The following is a 25,794-nucleotide window of genomic DNA, read 5'->3' on the forward strand; positions in this document are numbered from 1 at the left end:
TAAAAATATTATAAATGATAGTTTAAATTATAATAAATATAAATCAAGACCAAAAATTAATATTTAAAATAAATTTAAATGAGTTGTTATTATTCTCAATTATGGTTTTACCTTTACTCTTAAAAAAGTTAAAATATAATATAAAGATTAAAAGAAAAAATTTATGTAAATTAAGTTATTAAACAAAATTACAAACAGAAAACTCTATAAAAATACACAATTAATAATTAAATTAATAAATTAATCTTATTTAATATCTTTCTCATTTATCTATTAAAGAAATAAATATAAAATGAGTATTTTTTTTAGTGAAAATCCAGCTGGAGGCTTTTATTAATATTTAAAAAAAAAAAGAGTCTAAACCATAAACCAGAAATCAGAAGCAAAAGCTAACAGCTAAAGAAAAACAAATCCTCCAACCTAGACAAAGAGTCCCACCCCAGATAGTGCCACGTGTACGCCATGGGAGACTCCAACCGACAGAAGCAGGTCATCAAAACAGCCATTGGAAAACACACTTCCCATTAATCCCCACTCCTAAAAAACCCAAACACCATTTTCCCTCCAGAACAGCGATTTTACCCAAAAATAATAATAATTAGTAATTGAATGAATGGGTAAAATTTAAATTTTAGGTACTTGAAGTAAGTACTTATATTTTTCAGTATTGGATTTAAAAATCGTATATAATAAATTAATATTTAAATATTAAAACTAGATTAAATATGCACATATTTATATTTTTTCCTTAATTTATGTCTAAATAAATTATAATAAAATTATTGACATATATAATCCTTATTATATAAACATGTATTCAATGTTGATATAATTTTATAAAGAAATCATATTGAAATAATATTAATTTTAAACATTAGTTATAAGAATCATGACAATTAACCTACCAAATGAAAGTTTCTTAATTGTGTCAATAGAATGATTTCTTTAATTTTTTTCCATAATATATATACGTTCTACATTAATATTGAAACAGGAAGTATAATTTGCCCATAAAAATTTTACATGTTAATAAAAAATTGTATTAATATATTTATTAGCCTTTTTTTTGTATATCTAAACATAAATAAAATAAAAAATTCATGTACGACAACAATATTAGTATCAAGAAAATCTATATGCTAGATTATGATCGAGTAAAAATATTTTACAGAAATATATTTATGAAAAAATGCATAAATAATAAATGAAGCGTTCATTTATAATATTTTAGGTCCATTTATTTATTTTTATAAAATAATAAAAATATACTTAGTGCTTAATTGACTTGTGAAACAAATTCAATTAAGAGCTTAATATAGTATAGATATATGTATTTTGACTTAATGCATATCTTAATCTCTGAAGTATACTATTTTTCTATTTTGTTCTGAATATTTAGTCCATCATATGTTGTCACGCATCGTATAACGATGTCATAATGAAATCATTGTTATAGTCATTCGAAAATTTTAAAATTAAAATTTACAAAAAATAGAAATTCCAAAAAAATTATTTAAATCTCTAATAATTATTAAAATAGAAAATTTATAAATTTATAAATTACTAAATTTTCTTAAATATTTTAAAACTGTAATATTTTTAAAATTTTATAAACCACGTTAACTATAGCTTGAACTGTCAACAATATCATTTATAATAATTATTTTATAATTTAATCAGTTGGAATTTATAATAATTAAGTGGTACTTTTGGATTTTTAAAAATATTTAAATAATAAAAGATACTGTTATTTAAATTAAATTTAAATAATTGAAAATTAATATTATTTGTTTTTATTTTAAGAAACCCGCCATGCGAGAGCCGATTTGGCAGTGAGATTAGCATTATTTGTTTTATATTTTAACAAAGGGATTACCAGTCATTTCAAATTAATTTTAAAATTTTAAAATGTTTTAATCATACTTTTTCTGTAAAAATACAAATAATTAACCTAAATTAAAAGGATTGACTGAAAATAAATGTAACCCATCATCCTTATTAAAGGCTATTTTAGTTAATTTATCAACTTCTATATTTTCTTTCCTAGGATATACTCGATTATCCAGTCCTTTACATTATTAAAAATAATATCTTTTCCGATAAGCGTTAATCTAGAATACGTTGAAATCGAATTTTGGATAGTTTCAATAGCTTTCAAGTTATCTGTTTGAATCAACATTTTAAATTATAAATATTATATTAATCAGATTATTTTGTTATTAAGTAGTTTAATTTAAATTAATTTTAAATTTTTAAATATATCTTTAAATTATAATATTATATTAATAAGTCACCGTTAAATTAACAGTTAAACAACACTTATTTTATTAAAAATACTAAGATGCCCTTAAAAAATATACTAAGATGAAAATGAAGTTATACCGAAAATTGATAATATTTATATTTAGGGGTCAACCGTGGAATTAAGAAAATATCAAAAGTCAGAGTATGAGAGAGGCAAGGAAGAATATTAAAAAACGCAGAGATTTTCGAGAGGTTTTGCTTACTTTTCATCTCGTATTTCAGAAAGCACCACAAACTTTCCATTTTCTTCGTATCCTCCCCTCGCTCAAAAACCAACTCTGCTTTCAATTTCTTTTATTTTTCAGATCCAATAACCACAAAACAAATCAAAACAACAACAACAAAAAATGGCAATCTCTGATAACTGCCGCCAGTCTCTCATTCCTAGCTTCCTCTATTCCACAACTACATCACCCCTTGGTTTCGACACGTCTTCGATTAACGCCAATCATCATCACCATCACCATGTGCTGCGTCGATCACCGTCCGTTTCGCCATCGCCATCGCCATCGACGAATTACTTGGGTGTCGGTGATGCAGGGATTACTTCGGGTAGGATTTTGATACCTGCACCGAAGGAGAAGATCGAGATGCACTCGCCCGCTTTTTACGGTGCGTGTACGATGGGTGGGATATTAAGTTGTGGCCTTACTCACACTGCTGTTACGCCTCTTGATCTTGTCAAGTGTAATATGCAGGTATTCTTTCTTCGTTCATCCGATCATTTTCTTGATTATTCCGATATTTTATTTTATATGATGGAATTTATGATGTTACTCCTAAATTTCTATTTGATGATCCAAAGAAATGATAGATTAAACAACGTTGTTTGGGTTTTCTTTCCTTTACGTTTGTTGGAATTTGATGTGTATTTGATTTGGTCTTTGATTCTGAAATTTAGTGGTTAATATGCATTGCACAAGATTTTACTGTTTCACTATTATCATTGCATTGCCTTCGATTACTAAAAACATATATTCAAATTTTCTTTGAATTTTAGATTTCAGGGTCAGTTTGAATAGATAGACAGTGAAATTAATTTCTCTGAGATTTAAAACAGTATTGGCAATAAAATGTGATTTGGGTACTACAACTTCGTTTTTGTTTAAATTAATTTTTAAATCGACGAAATGGTTGCTCGTCCCTTGATGCTTCCAATGACGTATGCGAAAATGCAATTATTTTTAACGTTTTTTCACCTACATCATTCATAATGAGTAGCTTCATGGTTTTAAATTTAATTGTTCATACCAAAGAAAAAAGGAATGCTAATATGAATGCTTCTGAAATCTCAGATCGACCCAGTAAAATACAAGAGCATCTCATCTGGGTTTGGAATCTTGCTGAAGGAGCAAGGTATTAAAGGTTTATCCAAGGGTTGGGTGCCTACTCTGCTCGGTTACAGTGCCCAGGGCGCTTGTAAATTTGGCTTCTATGAGTTCTTCAAGAAGTACTATTCAGACCTTGCGGGTCCTGAATATGCATCAAAGTATAAGACCCTGATTTTTCTTGCTGGTTCAGCATCAGCTGAAGTGATTGCTGATGTTGCTCTCTGCCCTATGGAGGCTGTCAAAGTCCGTGTGCAAACTCAGCCGGGATTTGCCCGAGGTTTATCAGATGGATTACCAAAGTTTTTGAAGGCTGAAGGCTTTGGCGGGTATCATAAACTTTAAATAAATTTATGGTTCAAGTAGTGGATTTATGTTTTGCATGAAATGCTGATACTATGTTCTTACAATGTTTGTAGGTTGTTCAAAGGACTCGTTCCTCTCTGGGGACGACAGATTCCATGTAAGCCAAACATTTAGCAATTTATAACTGTTAACCACTGTGTTTAAGTGTCTTTCCTTGGGGTTGTGAGAAGTTTAGAATCTGTAGTGACGAAGTAAATTGCTATATGTGCAGATACGATGATGAAATTTGCATCTTTTGAAACAATTGTAGAGCTACTCTACAAGCATGCCATTCCAACCCCGAAAGATAAGTGCAGTAAATCATTGCAACTTGCGGTGAGCTTTGCTGGTGGATACATAGCTGGTGTTTTCTGTGCTATTGTGTCACATCCTGCTGACAACCTAGTCTCTTTTCTCAACAATGCCAAGGGAGCAACAGTCGGTGATGTACGTAAAAACCTTATATTGTTTCAATATCATTGATATATATGTCACTTTTGACATGATCACCCTGATCTTTTGCACTTCTTTTATCTGTTGCAGGCGGTGAAGAAGATGGGATTGTTGGGTCTTTGCACCCGTGGACTTCCCCTTCGTATTGTCATGATTGGAACCCTTACTGGTGCACAATGGGGAATCTATGATGCTTTTAAAGTTTTTGTTGGGCTGTGAGTTTTTTCTGATATAGAATTTTAAATCCTAATATCCAAGAAATTTCAATCATATCCAATGACTTAAATCTGGTTTTCCCACTCCTGCAGGCCAACCACTGGCGGTGGTGCTCCCACTCCTGCACCTGCAAAGGCAGGAAAAAGTATGTAGTTCGTGGAGAACGCAATGCTACTTTAGTTAATTCATGTATGAATTTTATAAAGGGGATTCCCCTTGTTGAGAGCAATAATAGGGTTGATGTCCACCAATGGCGATTTTTTAGTGTACGGATTTCGTTCTTTGTTCTTATTTGTAGGTACCCATTCAAGCTGTAACCAAACGATGATTGAAACTTTTGTTTCAAAGAAACATAGGTTTGGGTTAAGTTTAATGCAGAATTCTTCTCAAAAGATTATATACTCTTGGCTTTTTGTATACAAAGGAAGCATAGAGGTCGAAAAATGAATTGCAAGATTAATCTTTTTGTCTATATTTAAAATGTGCTTTTTATAAATCAATTGATTTAATATTGCTAAGCTAAGGCCTTCAACCCTAGCCAACGGTGAAAGGGTTTAAGAAGGCCCTAGTTGGACTATTGCTTGAACCTAGATAAATGGGTTCTGGGTCTGGTCAAGCCGAAATTGATCCATGTTCTTTTTCTTTTTCTTTTTCAAGCCTACGATCTGTTTTTTAAAGTATATTTTTCCCCATCAAGGATTGGGTTAGTAATTTACTTAACTTTTTCTAATAGATTTTAAAGCCTCCTTTCCCTTGCTCATTGCTCATTTGACCGCTGCAAGATATGAATTAGGAATTGGGTGGATTGTAATTGAACACGTGGTAAAACAATTTGAACCATATAAGACAGACGTAACATAAATAAATATATGAATACAGCATCTCAAAATTAATACAAATATACATATTATTGTAACACGTAATAAAATCAATTCAAAATAATATGTAAGTAATTTATTTAGCTAAATAACGATTAAAGTTATTACAGGCACGTAAATAACAATTCAAACGTTCTCATCTTCAATCTCCTCCTCGATATTATATAGAAGCTCTTGTATTTAAACTAACTCGAGAAAAACCAAACCCAAGAGCTTTTACTCATGGACAATTGCTTCCCGGTTCTAGGTTTGATTGTAAAAATAAAGGCGAACATGTACTAGCAAGTACAGCGAGATAATAACGCAGGGGTAGAATTGGCAAAGGAGGTGCTCATCATTTAGGGTTTGTTTTCTTTCAGCTGTCATGTTTATGTTACGGCTGACAGAATTTACGACGCAAAATACAACTTTTCTTTGAAAACCATAAAAAAAAAGAAAAAAAGAAAGAGAGACACTTCTGATAATCATAATATTGTAGCTTAGCTTTGATAGCGATTAGTTTCAAAAGAGGTAGAATCCTTTAGTCTAACTAATGCTTAAACTGTTTATAACTATGAGGTTATTCGTTATGAATGGAATGTCAACGAAATTAAAATTTATTTAATTAGTAAACATTTTACATATATATATGTGTCAAATCATTTTAATTAATTACTGTGAATTTTAGATCAAAATTTATATACTACATCAATTTTTATTTGGAGTAATAGATAAAATTTTTATCTACGTTTTAAACCTTATCATTCTCTTTTCTTCCCACGTCATTATCATGATAAAAAAATCTATATAACTTTTCCTTTATTTTTCTACCAAAGAAACGGTGGTTTCTTAGTTTTGTAGGATGCAAAATAACCAAATTAATGGATGATTTTTGCTATACCAAACATTCTTTTTCATCTTTAATGTGCATTTTATTATACTAAACGTTTTGACTTTTAAGAAGTCTGAAAAGAAGTCAAACCAAATAGAAAATTTGTTGTTGCAATGGATAAATTTCAATACAAATACTTTGCTTTAATATTTATTATATCCTTACCCAATTTGGACACGTGGCATTACGATAAATTATTTGAGAAGCATTCACAGATTGTCTGATTAACCACCCATTGATTAGAGGATCTTCCATTAGGCTACCTGCTTTTTAGAGGGAACATACTCACCACCTAAAGGAACCATTAACGGACAATTGATGCACAACAACCTCATTATATCTCAATAGAGGGAATGCCAAATCAATACCACACTTGAAGGCAACCAATTTGCAATTTGGCCGACCACACGAGCAGGCGACCCGCCCATATTGTCGAAAACTTGGCACTACCAAACAAGGTCCCTCCCCTTTAAATATCCTATTTAACAACCTTCAGCACTCAGTGTACCTTACCTTTCCAACTTCCATCACCTTATTCTCCTCTTACTCCTCCTCTTTCGTCTATATAAGTGAACCAACCTCTTTGTCACCATCTCTATTTCCTCCTTATTGACCACTGTCAACAATATTTCCAAACAAATTTAAAAAAGATCGATCCAACTTGTTTATCCAAACTAGGGCTAATTATGTAAGCACGATTTAACCGATTCATGTATGGACGCATGCTGTTGCTATACACGTCCGACAAAATTTGAAGTACATTTTTTTCTTAATGTTCTAATGGAAAACCAAACTTCGAAGGGATACACTAATGTTATGTCTAAATCCAGAATGGGGTCCAAAGCTATGAGTTTTCCTTCAAAGAAAAAACGGAAATTGAGAAATTTCAGCTTTTTGTGTATAAAACGCGTTTTGATGAAAAAGACGTACACTTTGTCTGTGTATTGCATGCAGATTACTGTGTGAAAAGTATTTTTCTCTTTAAACCTTTTACTTTCACTTGATGTTTGTAATTCGCTGTTAACGTCCCCAGCCTCATTAAAGCCACTTTGTTTGTTTCCTGGGAAATCTTTATGAAGCATTTTGTTTTTCATTTCGACGAAAATTGAAAACAACTTTGTTTTATTTTCTCGAGAAAATCTTTCCGTTTTGAAGTTGTATTTGTTATATATAGGCGTTCACTAGCTCATTAAAACAACTTTGTTCGTTTCCTGGAAATTTTTGAAAGGCATTTTTATTTTTCCTGTTCTACTTGTATTGACTATTAAAGTTTAGGAAATCAAACCAAGTAAATTTATTTGAATTAAAATGAATATTTAATACTACTTAAATCCATGAGACATATTTTTAAATGAAAATTTACTATATTTAAATTTCTTTTAAAAGCTCTCACCCTAACTAAAATATCACAAATTTTTTAACTAACATATTAAGTACATAAACTCATAAATTTCTTAAAAAATGCTTTTGTTTAGACTATAGATATATCGAGAAACTACGCAAAAGACCAGCTTGATCTAACAATGGATGAAGTTTAATCTATATTTTCGAATGGATTGGTATTTTACTCGTCCTATATACTATAGGGGTCCCCGGAAGTCATTAAAGCAGCTTTGTTTGTTTCCGGGAAATCTTTCTGAAGCAATATATTCTTTGCAGCAAAATAAAAGCAAACATGCATGGCAGCAATCTACATATACGTGCTTTATATATCAAATCAAATTGCTTTCCACAACCGTCCCAAATCACCCAATGAACAAATTTGTTTGTTTCCCTAGATTTTTTATTTTTAAAAAAAATTAAGAGATCATTTTCCGCTGGAATATATATATATATATAGGGCAGGGAAGCAAGCTTTGCTATATCTTTATCTTTTACGTAATTAAGATCACTCAAAGATCAACTTGCGATTCTTTGTAAATTGGGAAAATAAAAAATATGTCACGTCAAACTAGTTCATTGCTTGCTAGCTGTGTTAGCCAAGAAAAAGAAAAGGTACGTAATTAAAGACAATAAAACTTTGTAATGTATGAAACAGACAAACCACGTCTCGTTTCTCTTAATTCAATATGGTTTAGTGTGTGTGTGTGTATGTTTTGGTTTGGATTGAAAATTCGACGATGTTAAGTACACACACTGTCACGTCGAGCTGCTAGTGTTTTGATGGTCTCCACATATATTTTATGATGCTGATATTGTAGGACAAACAAAAGAGAATTTCTCTTTTACTAAGTGCGCTTATGTTATCTGTCTCGGCTGTAATATCGTTGCATGGAGTTGAAAGAAGCAGCGTATTATAGGTGGGTCAAAGCCTGAACACTGAGCAGTTGCTATCTCTGTTCTCGAGATTTGTTTGGGTGCGCTCCATCTCTTGTTTACTGCGACACAATTGTACTCTAACTCTATGTTTGGTTCTCCCGTCAAGCACCTGCTGCCCCTCTCGTTTGGTATAATTGAAAACAATAATTGTTTGAACAAGAACCAAAAAAAAATCTGAAAATAAAAAAGAAAAGGTAAGAATTTGAACAATAAATTTTTAGATAATGCATTTAGAAAATGAGTTGTTGATTTTGTTCAAATTTATTTTTTGTGTAGAATGTGTCTTGCATTTTTGGATCAAATTAGAGTCAAAGTAGGGATGGCGTCGCGATGAGGAATCACGTGACGTCGCAACGAAGTGACAAATTCTAACTTAAAGCAGCCACATAATTAGATTCTCAGTAGGGTTACTTTTCCCAGTTAAACTCTGATTATACCAGAGATATTTTGTATGATTAAAACTTTAATCTTAACCCGCCTTAGTAACACTGAATAAATATATTCATAACATCAGATTTGAGGAAGATCAAGAGAGAGTTTTCAGAGAACTTTTAAACGAATTTTGTATAGCGAGAGAGCTTTTTAGGGTTAGGGTTTATTTTGAATTTCTCTATCTTGTATTCTATGATTATTTGCTCGTTACTGAAGTTTTTCTTTGCTCGTGATTTTTTATCCTCTTGATTGGAAGAGTTTTTTCATGTAAATTTGTGCGTCCAATTTTCTCTATTTCTTCTTTCTCATTATTTATACAAGCGAATCCCCAACATTTATATAATCAGATATTTTTGTTTAAATCTTTAAAAATATTGAAAGGATTTTCCGATTTAAAGCATAATCTAAACTCATGAACAATTTTAACATTTCTAATTGATAGAGTTTCGAAAAGAGGAATTCCCACATATAGGGGTGAGCAAAATCCAATTCGATTCGAAAAACTCGATAAAAAATCCAAATTTCGAATTAAATAGTTCGAGTTATTGAAGTTAATAAAGTTATTCGGATCAACTCGAATAAAAAATGAAGTTTTTCAGTTCAACTCGAATATGAATTACACAATTCAAGTGATCCAGAAATCCGAATAAGAAAAGACAAAACTACATTGTTTTGATAGATGTTTACTTTTTAAAAAGTTAAACGTCAAAACCATTAAGTTAAAAGACAAAATTACGTCGTTTTGGTAAATGTTTACCCATTAAGTTAAAAGGTAAAACCAAATAATCTTATACTTTATCTACTAGTTAAATAATTGGTCCATGTAAATGCAACACTGAGTATAAATAATAGGATTCGTTAACTCGACTTGACTCAAAATTTTTTGACTCGATTCGATTTAATTCAAAAAAAAATCAAGTTGAGTTCGGTTGCTAAAATAAGATTCTTCAACTCAACTAATTCAAAAAATTTTGACTCGATTTGACTCGACTCGATCGAATACTCACCCCTACTACGTATTAAAATGAGTAAATGCTTGTTTGACATTACCATTATGTAATTGAAGAATTAATGCATAGTAAATTAAAATCACATATGCTAATAGCTTAAGAGAGTAAGTAGTTAAGGTGGTTTATTTACATTTTAAAAATTAAAACTCAACCTATATTATTTTTATAAATGGGATAAAATATATTAGTAGTCATCCAATTATTAGTTTTTTTGTCATCTAAATATGAAAAGTTATAAAATAGTCACTCAATTATTCGATTTTGTCTTTTTTTGTATCTACAGAGACTATGATAACTTTTAAAATGGTATAATAACAACTTTAACCCTCAACATTTATAAATTATATCAATTTAGTCTTGATTTTAAAAAATTAATCATTAACATTTAAACATTGTGTAATTTGTTGTTGTTTTATTAAATTCCACTCTTCTTTGTGCCATATTGGGTTAATTTTGAAAGAATAAGAAAAAGATAAAATTATTATCTTGGGTTATTGGGTATTTACATTTTTTGTTATTTTTAATCAAATTTAACTAATAATTTTTTAAAACTTTTTAAGTGAAAGAGTCACAAAGAAAAGCAATGTAAACATTAAAGGTTAAATTTTTATATTCAAGACTAAATTAACAGAATATATAAATATTAAAATTAATATTAATACTACTATTCTACCATTTTATAAAATCACCATAACCATCCAAATTTGAATCCAAATATGTGTAAATTAAAATTTTCTTGGTTGTAAAAATAAAATAAAGTCTGACCTACAACAATAACTACATAAACTAAATTAAACTTGGGTTACGTTATGAGTTTTTAAAAAGAAGCATGTAATGGTAAGATGCATTGCGGTTTTAAAAGAAGGTTTAAGTTTGAATATTAGAGGCAACATTATTGGTTTCGACAACCAAAAATCTTAAACAATAACCGGAAATAAAGTATTTATAAAAAGAGAAAAAGCAATCAATTCCATATGATTACTTTAGCACCAACTCTGTCTCCTCCATTTGTCTTCATTTCCATATAATTCAGGGGATTTTACGTGTCTGGTTAAAGCTTTCATCTCCACATTTTGATCTCCCATACAAATCATACTTATCCATATTTAATGTTTTATCTTCTTTCACGAATGACAACTGGACTATACCAAATTGCAACTTGCTTATTCATCCTTCTTGTTTCCTTAATATTATAAACTACAAATTAGTGTGTCATATCCCCATCTCATCATTTGTTGTTGTCAGTTTAGTCCCACAAATAATTTTTCTGTACCAAAAAATATCTTTCCCTCATTTACTCATATGTTTTCTCATTTTCATATTGAAAAACATAATACTTTTGAATAGGATATAACATAAAAATAAAATGATATAATTATATATAAAATTGTACACCCACAATTAAATGAAAAACTTGTTAAAATTTAAGGTAAATTATATTATTAGTAGTTAAATTATGGGTAAGTTTTTGTTTTGGTCACTTAACTAAAAAAGTTACAATTTGATCATTAAACTAAAAAAGAATTTCATTTAAGTTACTAAACTGTTAAAACCAATGTTATATGACTTTTTTCTATCCGCACTGCCTACACCAATCGATAGCTCTCTTTCCGCTTATCTTTTACATTTCAGTTTTCATTTTCAATGAAGCAGCTTTGGACGTCATGAATTTGCAAACCAAAATTTAAATAAATTTTTTCTCTGATCTAGCACACTGTCCGTCAGATCGACATGGATTTAATGTATGTTCTTCTACTTGTTGATGGGTACTAATCCACTGTACCAATTGTTGCTTGGAACTAGCTGGTAGAACTTTTTTTTAATTAGCAGTCCAGTGACTTGAATATAAACTTTTAAACAGTTTGGTGACTTTGACCAAACTTACCCATAATTTATTGACTAATGGTGTAATTTACCCTAAATTTAACATTAATATAATAAATTATCATGTCTTAATATGTCTAAAATATCATATTATTTTATTTTAATAAACAAATAAACCACTATTTAATCCCTAAACTTGATAACTCTTTCTAACTTAGTCCCTAATTTTTTTTTGTCCAAATAAGTCTTGAGACTTGGTAACTTCTCCCCCATTAGTCTTAGAACTTGACAATTTTCTCAATTTTGGCCCGTATGATGACGTATTACTCTAATATTATGTCGCACTACATCATCGTATACAAATTATAATTTTTTCTATGAAAAGCTAATTGATAAATAGAAGAATCTAAGAGCGGCAGATTATCGCGAAGACCAAAATTGAAAAAAAAACCCACCAAGTTTAGGAATTAATATAGACAAAAAAAAAGGGGACTAAATTAAGAAAAAGTGTTAAATTTAAGGATTAAATGTTGAGTTATCCATTAAGAAAAAAAACGATGGGCTAGATATGAAAAGTCGGGCTTGAGCTATCAGGGTTAGATTTTGGGCTTAGTGGATAGTTTTGGGTCAGAGTGAGGGTGGCGGTGATCCTTAGATATTACAATACGTCCTTTCAACCGTCAATCCCATCCCATCCAATTCTGTTCTGTTGTTTTAAAAAAAGATTGGGACTGACAATGACTGTTTTTTGTCTGAAAGTATACACTCTCAGCCGCTTTTATGTAACAACATGCATTTACTGTTGTTCTTAACTTCTTATAATAAAAATTATTAACAAATGAAAAAACCCAACCCAACCCACCCATTTCTTCTTTGTTTTTGGTTGATTACTCAAACAGTATAAATATTTAATTTCTCTGAACAAAGGGTGTGCCAAATCACTGCCGTGAACATCATTATATGGCAGGAAAAGTATAGGTATAGTATGTCTGGGAAACTGAACCACTGACACCTTCAACTGTTATAATTCACTACTATTTTAGAAACTCAATTTTTTTAAATAATTATATCTTATATCTTTTGATATTGAATAATTACATATTTTTTTTACTTAGATTGAATAAATTAAAAATCAAGATATTAATCTTAAGAAAGACATTAAATAGGTTGACCTAAGATTAATAATAGAATTATATTTTGACTCCTTCAAAATATGATAAAATCCGATTTAATTTTTTAAAATTTATAAAGCATTGACTGTTAAGATGATAAAATTATAATTTAATTTTGACTACCTCCAGAATAAATTGAATTAGAGGATTGAATTTTTAATATATTTTTATAATTTATTTAATTGAAACAAATAAACCAGTTTACAAATTTGACCCTCAAAATCTTGTTTGCAGCTTGGTGGAAGAGCATGAGAGAGGATAGGTTGTTAATATTAAGTCATGTCTGTAAAGCAGATTTCTATCTGCTGAGTCATGTCTCACATTATTAATTGTGATTTGGGAAAGAAAAGAAAGGTCAAATCTAGAATTAGAAAATTAAAATAAGAAATTATAAAATATCCACTTTCTTTTATTGGTGGAGACGTGAGAGATAGATAAGATAAGAGTGAAATATAGAAGTTTTGCATGGGAAAGAGTTACCATACAATCTCTTTCTCTCTCTCTCTCTCTCCCTCCTGACGTTTATATAAACCTTGGAAATGGGCATCTTTGTTTTTCATACACGCTTTAATTTTCTTGACTGCCTCCAAACGCGCTCACTTCAACTCTCTTGAAAAAGAAAAATAGTAGTTTGAATTCTTTTGTTTTTCTTCTCTAATGGCGACCTATTCGTTTCAGTCTCATCCTTTTCTTCTTGACTCCATTTTCTTACCAAACACGTCCACTACCAAAGTGTCTGGTTTGGTGGAAGAAGGCAACATCATTAATCCCAATTGTTTCCCTCAATTTTACCAGGATTCACCTGTTGGGTCTATGCTCCATCAAAGTAGCTGTCTTGATCACAGTTCAAATGAGCCTTCCACCGTGACTAAAAAACAGAGCACCGAAGATGATTCCTCCACTGCGGTGGATAAGCTTGAAAGTGGTGAGCAAGTCACTCAGAAGAAAAGGACAAGGAATGGGACAACCTCGAATTCTGCACAATTTAAGGTTTGTCCATGACCATGTTTTTAAAAAATATATATATTGTGTTTTGGGTTTTTCAATAACGGGTTCCCTAACTGTTTTTTATGATTGATCCATGGAATTTTTTCATTAGGGTGCAAAAGAAGGGAAAACCAAGAAGCAAAAGAAGTGCAATGACGGCTTGAAAAATGAAAAGAAAGGGTGTAACTCTAAAGCTGATAAGAAAGACCAAGAGAAATCAACCGAGCAGCCACCAACAGGTTACATTCATGTTAGAGCCAGGCGGGGTCAAGCCACCGACAGCCACAGTCTAGCAGAAAGGGTACTGTTATTCTAGCAAAACTCACTTTTTCTAGGGCTAAGAATCCCACGCTTTTTGCAGCAACAAGCAGCAGCTTGGGCTTGACCCTCAGCCCCTTTTCTGGGTCAAAACTCATGGCCTAAAAGGATTAGTTGAACCATGGGACCTAGCCCCTGATTTTAAAATTAGATTAGTTGTTCCTTATTGGTTATTTTCTTGAAATGGATTTTGCAGGTAAGAAGAGAGAAAATAAGTGAAAGGATGAAGACATTACAGCGACTTGTTCCAGGGTGTGACAAGGTGATCAAGTTCAGTTCCAGTTTAAATTGCCATTTGTCTTCTCTCTTTCTTTTTCTTTTTTAACATTTCTGACAGGCTGTTTTGATCATGGGGTTAATTTTTGTACGAAAATAGGTGACTGGAAAGGCCCTTATGTTGGATGAAATTATCAATTATGTTCAGTCCCTACAAAACCAAGTTGAGGTAACAATTAACAAGCTGTTTTTTTAACATTATTTCTAATACGCAAGATCAAACAACCAATACATAATCTCTTGTTTCTTTGTCTTTCTTTTTTTTTTTGGTAGTTTCTGTCAATGAAGCTTGCTTCTTTGAGCCCCACGTTCTATGACTTTGGAGTGGACCTGGAAACATTGATGATCAGACCAGAAGTAAGAAAGCATGTGTTGTTTAAAGCTATGCCTAGTTTGCCCACCATTTATATGTGTTAATTATAACCCATTATTTCATTACTGAAGCTGATGAAATCTTTGTCTCTATGACATTATTATTGTTTTTTTTATTAGAGGGTGAGCAGTACTGAAACATCCCCACTTCCAATGCCATGTCCACAACAATGTAACCCCATTCAGACCACCATTGCCCCATCTCACATTAATTATCCTCTTCTGGATGTTTCAACTGCACTTTTTCTTCAACAGGGGCTAAGGCCCAATCTCTTTTCTCACTCTCAGGTATATTCACATAAAAACAATCACATTTATCAGATACATATATATATATAAATATGTAGATGTATATATATTCTAACTATTTGACAAGACATCTTTTTCAGGATAATGGAAGTGTATTGTGGGATGTGGAGGACCAAAGACAAAAAATTTTCAACTCATCTCAGCTCAACGACAACTTATGTTTTTTCCATTAATATTAATGCAGAGAGAGAGTGAGAGAGAGCTGCCCTACAAACATCTGGTAGTAAACCCCTCATGTACTGCCTTGTTTTCTTTTTCATGCAATAAAAATATTAAAACAATTTCCATTGTAAATTTACCTACATTTTTCCTTTGTTAAACCAGCAAAAAATACCGGAGAAACAAAGATTCAAAACCAAGGTCATCTGGCTTTTTTCTGCATAACTTTTCCATGGAGGAATTAAAAGCAGCATCTGAAAGATGAATAAAAGGGCAGCTTGCAAAGCAACATTGGATGGAGGAAGAAGAACACAAAAGGACAGATATAAAACCGACCAAAAATAAGACCATATCTTTTTGTAGATCCATTGTTCCTGTCTATTTTGACTCCCCCCCATGTCACTTTCATGCACAAATTCCTAGACCCTACGCCTGTTTAGTGTTTCTGCCCCAGAACTAAAACGAAGAACCCCTTAATTTATTTTCTTTCATGTAGTAAAAGTAAAAAGTATGTTGTAATGTAAAAATCAACTTTATAAAATCTCTTTTCCGTTGCTTTTACTGTTTTTCTGTTATTTCTGTTATATTTATTGTCGTCATGTTTATTTGCAGTAGGCTTTTTCTTTTCATCTGCTGAAGAAAAAAAAAGTAAATAAACTAATATTAATTTTAAAATTTTATTTAAATTAAATCATTAAATATATATATATGTAAATAGAATCAATCGTAAGAAAAATATATAAGAATAGCTGTTAAGTTTACAATAAATAGGTATGGCTAGGTAGGTTCTGATGCTCTGCGGTTGATGTGACCAGTTGTGCAATATTTGGCTTCAATTCGAGGTGGAATCTTCTTGGTTCTTGCATTTATGGGGGCTTTAGCTTCATTTATCAGATGATCTTCCTCTAGACGAATTCTGTCATGATACAAAATGATTTTTTATTTTGATTCGTCTAGGGTTCGTTCTATTAATTTTTTAATATTTATAATTTAAATATTTTGAAAATATAGTTATTTGAATTGTTAAATAATAACTTGAGTCATCGGATTGTGTCTACATAGTCCAAGTTGAAGTGTTCGCCTTTAATATATAATTTAGCCGACTTACAAGTTGAAGATTCTAAACAGTGCAGATTAATAATTGGTCTGAAAGAAGAAGAAAAATATATATTTGTAAAAAGATGGACAATTTTCACTTCTAATGTCCAAAGATTGCCATAGCCTGTCTGGTTATGGATCAACAATATCTTCAACATAACATGTATTTGCTGTGCAAAGCACCAGAATTCCTTTTTCTTTGATGGCAACATCAGAATGGTGATCTCTATTCTCAACGTAACCATATAACAATAATGAATATAAAAAAATGAAACTGAATGACAACCCACCAATGAAAGGATGGCAGTGTTCCATCACTTGTGGCCCTAATCACATCATTGTATCAATGGACGTAAATATAGAAATATATTGAGAAAATTGTGATTAGGGTTTCGATGCCTCTTGTCAAGCGCTTTGAGTAAGATGTGCAATATTTGGTTTTAGTCCATAATGGAAGAAGAGAATATTGTTATGGAGATGATCATAGGAATTTTTATTCTATATTTTTTCTTTTTTATAAAGTTGAGGAAACAATGAATATTAAGAAGCAAGAAAAAGGTAGCCAGGCAGCCCAACTATAGTGGTCAAAGGAATTGGAAAAAAATGGTGATCTTGATTTAATATTCGTACCAGTTAAATATACCCCATTAAACAATCAAAAAGCTTGGATTCTTTTTTCTAAAAACATGTTCCATTTGGCATTTCTTATATTCTTTGCATGTTTTGCATTATGGTTTGATTAAAAATCCCAAATCATCGAATTAAATCCTTAATTATCAGCACCCTCTCTCTTTTGTTTTAACCCTTGTATAGAAGCAGACAATCCATGTGGTTCAAAGTGTTTCACTTCTTTTCTTACACTGACCCACACATATTAACTTCCATAGATGCTGCAACGACTAACAAATAACAACCTCCAAAAACCAAGGAAACAAAACTCCGGAAAAAGTGGGAAAATAAAATTTATGTGTTCAAACCGTTTGAAGTTGCTTTTCTAACAAAGCTGTGACATTGAAATTTTCTTTCAATTCAGATGATAACGATGATTCAGTTCATAAAATGATTGCTTTATAGATGGAAAAACGGTGATATGATATTTAAATGAGAGTGGTTAAGTGTCTCCACAGTGAATGCCATCTGCATACAAAATGGAGTAAATGCTCTTTGTACAATGTACGCTCACCAACTGATCAATCTTCTTCTTCATGGACCCTCCTGTTTCTCCATTTATGATGTGTTACATTAATGGAATTGTCACTATTTATGACGTGATTACGTGTTTTTAATTTAATTAACATCATGTCTAGAACATATATCATAAAAAAATGACAGTTTCGAAACTTGGAATTTACTTCCCGATGTCTCCGGAACTTGCAAGAATTTGGATCCCGCGAGTTTATTACAGAAGAAAATCATTGTTAATATGTTTTCATGTAAATTATTATTATATGAAACAATTTGAAATATGTTAAATTATGGTACATGATATTATGCAATAAATTTTAAAAAATAGATATAATAATTTAACACGATATTGGTTGAAATGATAAAAATATTATAATATTTAAATGATCCGTTGGTTAAGGGTGTCCTCAAAGTTATGAGATTGATCCGCAAGCCTGTGTGATAATTTAAGTGGGTGCATGAGTTTCAAATGTTACTGTATAAAAAATAATAATATTTTGGGTTCAAATCCCCCATTATGTGCAAATATCTATCGCCCCTCAAAATCATATATGTTACTTTGTAAAAAAATAACTTTTGATAAATTCTTTATTGAATGGAGACACGAAACTTGTGACTAAAAAAAGAAATTAAGAAATTTACAAAATGACATATTTTGAGTTTTGTCTGGGCAATAAATGATTTTACATCAAAATATGTGTTATTCCAATATATTATTGACATGGAACTTTAGATAAAATAATTATTACTGAAAATAAAAATAAAAAATAAAATATTATCACACCATCAAATTTTAGCTTAATTGTGTAAATCTTTTAACCATATATAACTCAATAAATAAGCCCAACTACTTAATGGACTAGTATTTGTTATCTAAATTTTTATATTATTTATCTTTTTGTATTGTGAGATTATTAACATCATAAATTACGGCAATATTACCAATAAGTCAATAGGTGCAATGTTAAAACACATTGTATTCTTAAGGAGAAATTACAAGTTTGAATCTTGAAAATAATATTATTAGGAGAGTTAACTACGAATCGTGAATATAAAAAAATTACGATAATATGGATTCACTAAAATATTAAATAATAATTTTATATTATTGGTGATTATTTTTTATTTTTGTTTCAAAGTACATTTATAATAATGCATTAGCCTTATAAATACAAAATCAATTAAGACAATACCCATCTGAGTTTCTTCGACCAGTCCTTTCAATTAATTTCAATTTCTATCCATTCCAAACGTACAACAAAAGGGTTGAAATTTGCATGGCAAAGCATGCTTTCTAAAAGCACCAACCTCAGCTACATAGTTCGACACTTGTCATAGCTAGTTTCACTAAATGAAGTGGTTTGTTTTGGGGGGGGGGGGGGGTTAGGTATAAATAATAATATAAAAGCAGAAGGAACAAAAAACCCAACTAAAGGATAGGAAAAAAAAAGTGCTACTTCAAATTTTTTTTGTCAACTAACATTTTGGTAAGTTGATTTAAATGTGCGATTGACTGATCATGAAGCAAAGGTCATGTATATAATAACTAAAGCAAATTTTATGTGCAAGTGTAGGAGACACATGTCAAAACCTGGAGAAATTTCCTTGCTTCCTTCATTCACTTTTTCCTTTTTGGTAATTTGATTATGATGATGGTGATGATATGCTATATTTATATGCATGACCCATCAAAATCATGAAGGAGACATGGCTGCCATTAAAGGACCCATCAAAAACTCTCTTATGATTATCAATCTAACCATCTAAGTATATGAATAACGGGAGTTTCCTTTTTTTTTTTCGAAGAATAATGAGAGTTGTTTTTTTTATATGAATTTGTAAAAATTTAATCACAAAAGAATTAGCCATTAAGGGATACTTTAGTCTCCTATTATTTGGATTTAGATACGTATTTGGTTTAACCATGTTTAATTTGTTTTTTAATATGTATTTAGAGAATATTTTAAAATTATATCTTGATATTTATATTTTGAATATGCATTTAATCTAAATGTTAATTTAAAATACATGAATATTGAAAATAAAAATATTAAAAAGAATTTAAAAGTCAAAATAACATAGCTGAAGGAAATATATTAGATATTAAGGAAATATTGCTTATTTAGAGTCTAGAGATCTTTAATGGGTTGATATTGGGGCGAAATTAGAAAAAAATATTTGGGGACTGGAATTAATTTGTATGTTTTTCAATGGTAAAAATATAATTTCACCATTTTAATAGCTTATATATTTATAATTTTTAAAGGATTAAATTAAATTTTTGTCATTTTTAGGATAAATTACAATTTTACGATTACTAATTTTAAATTCTATAAATTATAAATGACCTAAATAAAAAAAATCATTTTAGGGAGGTAAAGGCCCCTGCCAACTCCTCTCACTTTGCCGATGAGATTTTGTCTTCTAATTTTATTAAGAGCCCTAGCATTTAAGGCAAAGTTCATAGAGCGGAAGCACCTCACCAAATTGGGCTTGCATGGTGCACGCACGATCACCTACCTCAGGCATGAGAACATCACAATCTTGGTAGAGTTTGCACCTTTTTGTTGAGGCTCGAGGGAAAGCAGTTATTTTTAGTGAAATCTTCAAAGTGTGGTTTATCTGAAATCAATTAACCTTTCAAGGTAGATATTATTTAAGAATTGAGTCGTAGTATTGTCTCATTTATCTTCAAATTTCAGCACAAATTAAGAAATTATTTTCAACGGTCTTGAAATATATTGGTACTAATACCTAATACCTATTATGACAGTCTTTTAGCAAAGCAAATATGGAATTAAAAATCACCCGTTTCTTCCCGGAAGCATAACAATCGATGCTGGAAAACACTTGGGCGGCGTGTCTCACCGGCGGTTTTGTCAGAAAACGAGAAAATTATGTGCGTAGCAGGTTTAATGGACCAAAAATCTTGGCCGTCGTTGTAGGTAGAAGATAACAAGGAGAATTATTAAATGGCAATGGGCAGTATTGGCCCACCTTTGGGGGAGGTGAAGGGACAGGGACCAGTTTTAAAGAGTGGTGATCGGCAAGGAACTTGGGATGGTGCAGCCTCTGGTTGCGGCCGAATTGACCAGACTAGGGGTCCACTAGGGGGACTTCACTTGTTAAGAGTCGGTCCAAGTAGAGGAGCAAACCCGCATGGTTTGGTCGCTTCCCCATCGAACTGCCTTGTCTCTCTCTTTTGCTTATCAAAAATTATAAATAATGGATTGAAGAAGAAGAAGATGATTTAGGCATGGGCTCTACAAATAAATATATTGTTTTTATATCCACTTGTTTCATGTTTTTCTCTATTATAAGATATAGGCTGATTTGGATGAGCGGTGAAGTGCGGTGCGGTCTATATCGTTACAGTATTTAATCTTATTACTGCCGCTGTTTTTATACTAATCGCAAGTAAACATACCACCCATCTAAACCCACCTATAGATTGCTTCATGTTTTTTTTAATACGAAAATTAGATAAATATTTATATTAAAAAGATATCTGTCTCAATTGTCAAAAGACTAATAAGATCAACTAAATTATTATTTTTATTAAATATAATATATGATAATCTTAAAGAATGGTCTATAAGAACTCTTGACTATATTAATTCATTTTTCGAACTAGTTGGAAATGTTAAATTAAAGCCCCTATCAAAAATGGACTAATCAAGTGCGAACCTTTTTTTGTCGAATTAGACGACCCCAAGACCAAATGAAAACTTGTCTATTTGCAGGTGCTTGCCCCCTTACACTGATCCCTGTATATTTGACTTAAATGGACACTTTGATCATGCTTTGTTTTGCCTTTATCACACAATCCAACTTGGGAATTGTCCAATCACAAACCCTACAATTTCCTTCCTACTAACTGAGATACATATATCTTCAGAACTAGAGTAAGCCAATGTTGAGGTATGAAGTTTTAGATTAAGATATTGTCCCTTTTTTCTATTAAGATATATATTTTCTCAAAAGATAAAAACTATTACAATGATCCACAAACCAAAAGATTGCAAATGTTGGAGTGGGAAATTAAAAGCTTTGCGAATTGGTCTCGTTTGCTATCTATTTGAAATACAAGGAGAAAAAACTGGGACCATAACCTCAGTAAATGTCTGCCTTGGAGTCTCATGGGATGTCTGATTCAGACCAGAAGAAAATATTTGTAAAAGAAGGACGTTTCGCAAGTTCCCGGTACAAACAACACAATGGTCCCTTCCTATAGTACAATTTTAACATGATTTCTTTATATTTGTCCGTTAGGACCGAAAGCAACTGGGCTATCGCAGTTGGCTCGGGGTGTGCTTTAGGGTTCAACATGAACAGTCTTAGACACTTAATTCAACCTCTTGAAACGAAAGCTTGTAATAAGACTCTCATTGACTAGGCTACTACAATTGGTTCTTCACCCGTAGCACCATGCTTCTTAAAGGGTTTGGATTCTTTTGTTTTTTTAGTGTAAAAAATTCGGTATTTAGTAGTTACATCGTTTTTCGATTATCTTATTTGGACAGAAACAGGGACATGAAAAGAAGATGGGGGGCAAGTTGAGCAATGAAACCGAAATGGAAAACGAACGACAATGAGAGATTCATTTGAACCAACGTGCAAAAGACAATATACTGTTTTTGCATGCAAAATTCAATGTAAATTGTGAGCAGACAAAGGCATGGGAAACCAAATTGACTGCTAAAAATGGATTAATTGCGAAGAGGACGTAACGCTGAGCATCCAAAACCTATAATATGCCGATGGGATGCCCATCCCTCCTTCGAGACTACACATGCAAGCACATGAACCTCGGTTAACACCATGACCTTTAAGTCAAACATTTGACGACGGTTTTTCCATCAAGGACCCTTTTTAAGTGGTCCCATTACCACGAAAATAAAGTCTCCATGCATTTCATACGTAAATTATGCGTAACAAAACATTTATATATAGTTCCGAAAAGATAAATCCGTTTTGTGGGCACGGAAATTGAATAAGTTAGGTAAAAAGGGTCGGTACATTTGTATGAGATTAATTGCGAAAGGGATTTAAGGTTGAACAATGAGAGCATAGAAGTTGGTTCCTGGGGTTTTTGTTTTTTGTTTTTTCTTTTTAGTCTGTGCATTGCCGGTGTGCCCATACCTCCATGAAAGAGACTACACCATTCATTGTTTATATTTTGTTAGTATTCACTTCTTTTACTGTAAATTTCATCGTCATTTTTGGGTGGCCAACATTGGACGTGGTCCTCCACCGTTAAAATGGATAATCTCTTTATGTTCTTTTTTTTTTTTATCTCTAATATATAAATTAAAATAATGAGAAATATAAAATATGTTTATGACTAAATTTTATTATAAATTTGAAAGGCGAGACGAGATGGAATAGATATAGATATTTTGGACTGTCCTCTTTACTAGTAATAGCCATATGAGAAAGAGGGTCAGAATAAGCCCGCTTATAACTAATGGGCTTTCTTAATAAGTCCATTTATAATTAAGGGCTTTCTATACAAGAGTCCATTTCGGATCCATTACAGAGATGCAGAATCTTTATTTGCCATCAAATAATACCATAGGTATTGTCTTACAATTAAAGAAAAAAAAAACTGAAATGATTAGATGTTTTTCATTATTAATTAGATTTATCCGATTTACAGGTAAGAAGTTTAATTTAATTAAAAATATTAGTGATTATATTTATTTGATGATAAAAGAAAAAAAAGTTTGAAACTTACAATTAATTACTTTAATCTGTCTGAAGATATTTTGATCGAGAAATGTTTGATGCATCATCAATCGATTTTTATTGAGTTGAAAATTGACAGCTTCTGTAAATTGAATCGAATTAATTTCCCACCATTCGTGCATATTGAATGGATTGTTTACACTCAATGAAGTCATCCAAGCATGTTTGCACCCGCAATTCTCGATTTTGGACCAAGATTTTCAAGAATTGAACTTGTGATTTTCTTTAAACTCGATATTGTCACCTTGAAGCTTGCTAAGTTTGTTTGTCATGAACTCTTGTATGATCAAGTTCATCATCGCTCAAATCCGCTTCAATCTTACGCGAGTAATTAGACCTTTAAGGAGATTAAGCCCATTATTATGTTGGCCCTTGAATGGGCCTTAGTACTTGCATCATTTCTCCTCTACTCAACAAGATTCACCCTCGAACATGCAATGTCAAAGGGAGATAAATCAAAGGCACTAAAAGAAGCACTACCACCATATTTACCAGGCAAATCAATTTTGTAAGCATTATCGTTGATCCACTCAAGGACTTGAAAAGACACATCTTCTGAGATCTAATTTAGTTTTTCATTTTTCGAGAACATATTCTTTTTGCATATGGACTCAAAAACAACTTGTTTCCTCCCGTGGTTTGCTTTTTTAACATTGGCGGTATTGATTTTCTCTGTGTGTTGTCTTACCTTTCATGAATTTGTTTAACAAGTTTCCCTTTACATTCACCATCAAAGATTTGAAAGTTAATGGGTTAAATCCTTGAACACTTTCAAAGGAGGATAAATCGATGGAACATTGGATGGATGGATAAATATTCGATTGAACCATTTGAAATTTTTTTTCGATAAATTCAATTAATGACTCTAACCGATCCTTTAAGAATAAATTTTTGGCAACTTGGAGTTTGAAGAAGTTCCCCAAAAATCATGAAGATTAATAAAAACGTCATAGCTAATGAATAATGAATATACGCTAGCTAATTAATATCAAAATAAAACTTCCAAGTGTAATGAATCACCGATTAATCTAAACAATAAGTAGTTCTAGTCGAACAAAATTTTCTTGTTGACCGAGAAACACAAAACTTCTAAACAATTGGAAATAGTTAAAAATATCCTAAAAATCAGAATAAATAAATAACAAAATATAAAACTTACTAAATACAATATTAGGCTCATATATACTCAATATTATGCGTTAAAATTGAACCTAATAGATTTAAACTCGAGTTAAAATTTGAAATTCGAAATTTCCTATAATAATCCCGTCCAGAAATTACACTCACGCAATCTTCACTAATACAACCATCGAACTCGAAATAAAGTAATTTAAAGTGCAAAGAATTCAACAAGATGGCCATTATTTGTGCTAACGATGAGTATTAAGAACAACACGCGGGCAATATGGCTTAATTCTTTCAAAGAACACATTTAATGTTTTATGTATGTTATTTTTTGTGAAGGGAAGATAATTCATTAATTCAAGTTAAATAGCATAGTTAGATGCAAGGTAAACATAGGTTAAGCTAATGGTTTCACTAGTGGCATGCTTAGCTACCAGGGTTGTTTGGAGAACCATTGGTGCCGTACATTGTGAATGGTGCCCAAAAAAATGTTGCGACTTATCGACTTGTGACTAAACAAAAGAACGATGAATTTACATTCACAAAGTTCGTCAAATAAGTTGAGACATGTAAAAGGAACCCCTCCAAAATCTATTCTGAACAGACCTCATTTGCTGTTGCTGTTGTTTCCACCGCTAACTATACATATCGTTTCAATGGGAAAGGAATGAGTTCTCTTTCATTGAGCAATTATAGTTGATTAGCTTTTTTAAAGATGTAAATATGATACCTTACGATGTTGATACATTGTTGGTGTTGTTGGCCTCCTTGTGATCACCTATATTTGTCGAAAGTTTGAAACCATTCAAGGGAGACTTTTTGGAGTGACACATTGGGTTCCCAACCATATAGCTCATCGGCTATTGCAATTCGAGGTTTCTTCATGTGTGGATCATTTTTTGAGTTGTATGTAAATTCATGTATGATGAAATTAACCAATAACGTTATAATATTAAGACATTTCTTATTTAGCCTTATCAACTTACATAAGAAATAATGTCACTATTATTGTTTAGTTCATAAGCAAGATTAATGTAGTATGCTTACATTGGCAAGATCAAGCGC

At 31.4% G+C, this 25,794-nt stretch overlaps 2 protein-coding genes across 3 annotated transcripts; both read left to right on the forward strand.

Moving 5' to 3' along the window:
* The first annotated feature begins 2,460 nt into the window (after nt 1-2,460).
* LOC105802128 (mitochondrial phosphate carrier protein 3, mitochondrial) lies at nt 2,461-5,118 on the forward strand. The gene is made up of 6 exons (XM_012633591.2): nt 2,461-3,002; nt 3,600-3,961; nt 4,052-4,095; nt 4,210-4,424; nt 4,521-4,645; nt 4,739-5,118. Exons 1-6 carry the CDS (start codon nt 2,652-2,654, stop codon nt 4,797-4,799), a joined length of 1,158 nt encoding a protein of 385 aa, XP_012489045.1. The 5' UTR covers nt 2,461-2,651; the 3' UTR covers nt 4,800-5,118.
* An 8,586-nt stretch (nt 5,119-13,704) lies between these two features.
* LOC105802127 (transcription factor bHLH137) lies at nt 13,705-16,134 on the forward strand. 2 transcript variants are annotated; one of them, XM_012633590.2, is made up of 8 exons: nt 13,708-14,142; nt 14,252-14,440; nt 14,654-14,719; nt 14,834-14,902; nt 15,007-15,090; nt 15,226-15,393; nt 15,495-15,634; nt 15,739-16,134. In XM_012633590.2, exons 1-7 carry the CDS (start codon nt 13,810-13,812, stop codon nt 15,585-15,587), a joined length of 1,002 nt encoding a protein of 333 aa, XP_012489044.1. In that variant the 5' UTR covers nt 13,708-13,809; the 3' UTR covers nt 15,588-15,634; nt 15,739-16,134. The 2 variants fall into 2 exon arrangements, with proteins under 2 accessions (XP_052479247.1, XP_012489044.1); XM_052623287.1 differs by lacking the exon at nt 15,739-16,134 and having other exon boundaries at nt 13,705-14,142; nt 15,482-15,634.
* Nucleotides 16,135-25,794: the final 9,660 nt, after the last annotated feature.

This window comes from Gossypium raimondii, chromosome 11 (assembly GCF_025698545.1).
Source record: "Gossypium raimondii isolate GPD5lz chromosome 11, ASM2569854v1, whole genome shotgun sequence".
Lineage (NCBI taxonomy): Eukaryota > Viridiplantae > Streptophyta > Magnoliopsida > Malvales > Malvaceae > Gossypium > Gossypium raimondii.

Coding starts and splice junctions, on each gene's coding strand:
- LOC105802128 (XM_012633591.2), top strand. CDS start 2,652: ATGGCAATCTCTGATAACTGCCGCCAGTCTCTCATTCCTAGCTTCCTC. Junction 3,962..4,051: donor AAGGCTGAAGGCTTTGGCGG/GTATCATAAACT, acceptor CAATGTTTGTAG/GTTGTTCAAAGGACTCGTTC. Junction 4,425..4,520: donor AGGGAGCAACAGTCGGTGAT/GTACGTAAAAAC, acceptor TATCTGTTGCAG/GCGGTGAAGAAGATGGGATT.
- LOC105802127 (XM_012633590.2), top strand. CDS start 13,810: ATGGCGACCTATTCGTTTCAGTCTCATCCTTTTCTTCTTGACTCCATT. Junction 14,441..14,653: donor GCCACAGTCTAGCAGAAAGG/GTACTGTTATTC, acceptor TGGATTTTGCAG/GTAAGAAGAGAGAAAATAAG. Junction 15,394..15,494: donor ATCTCTTTTCTCACTCTCAG/GTATATTCACAT, acceptor CATCTTTTTCAG/GATAATGGAAGTGTATTGTG.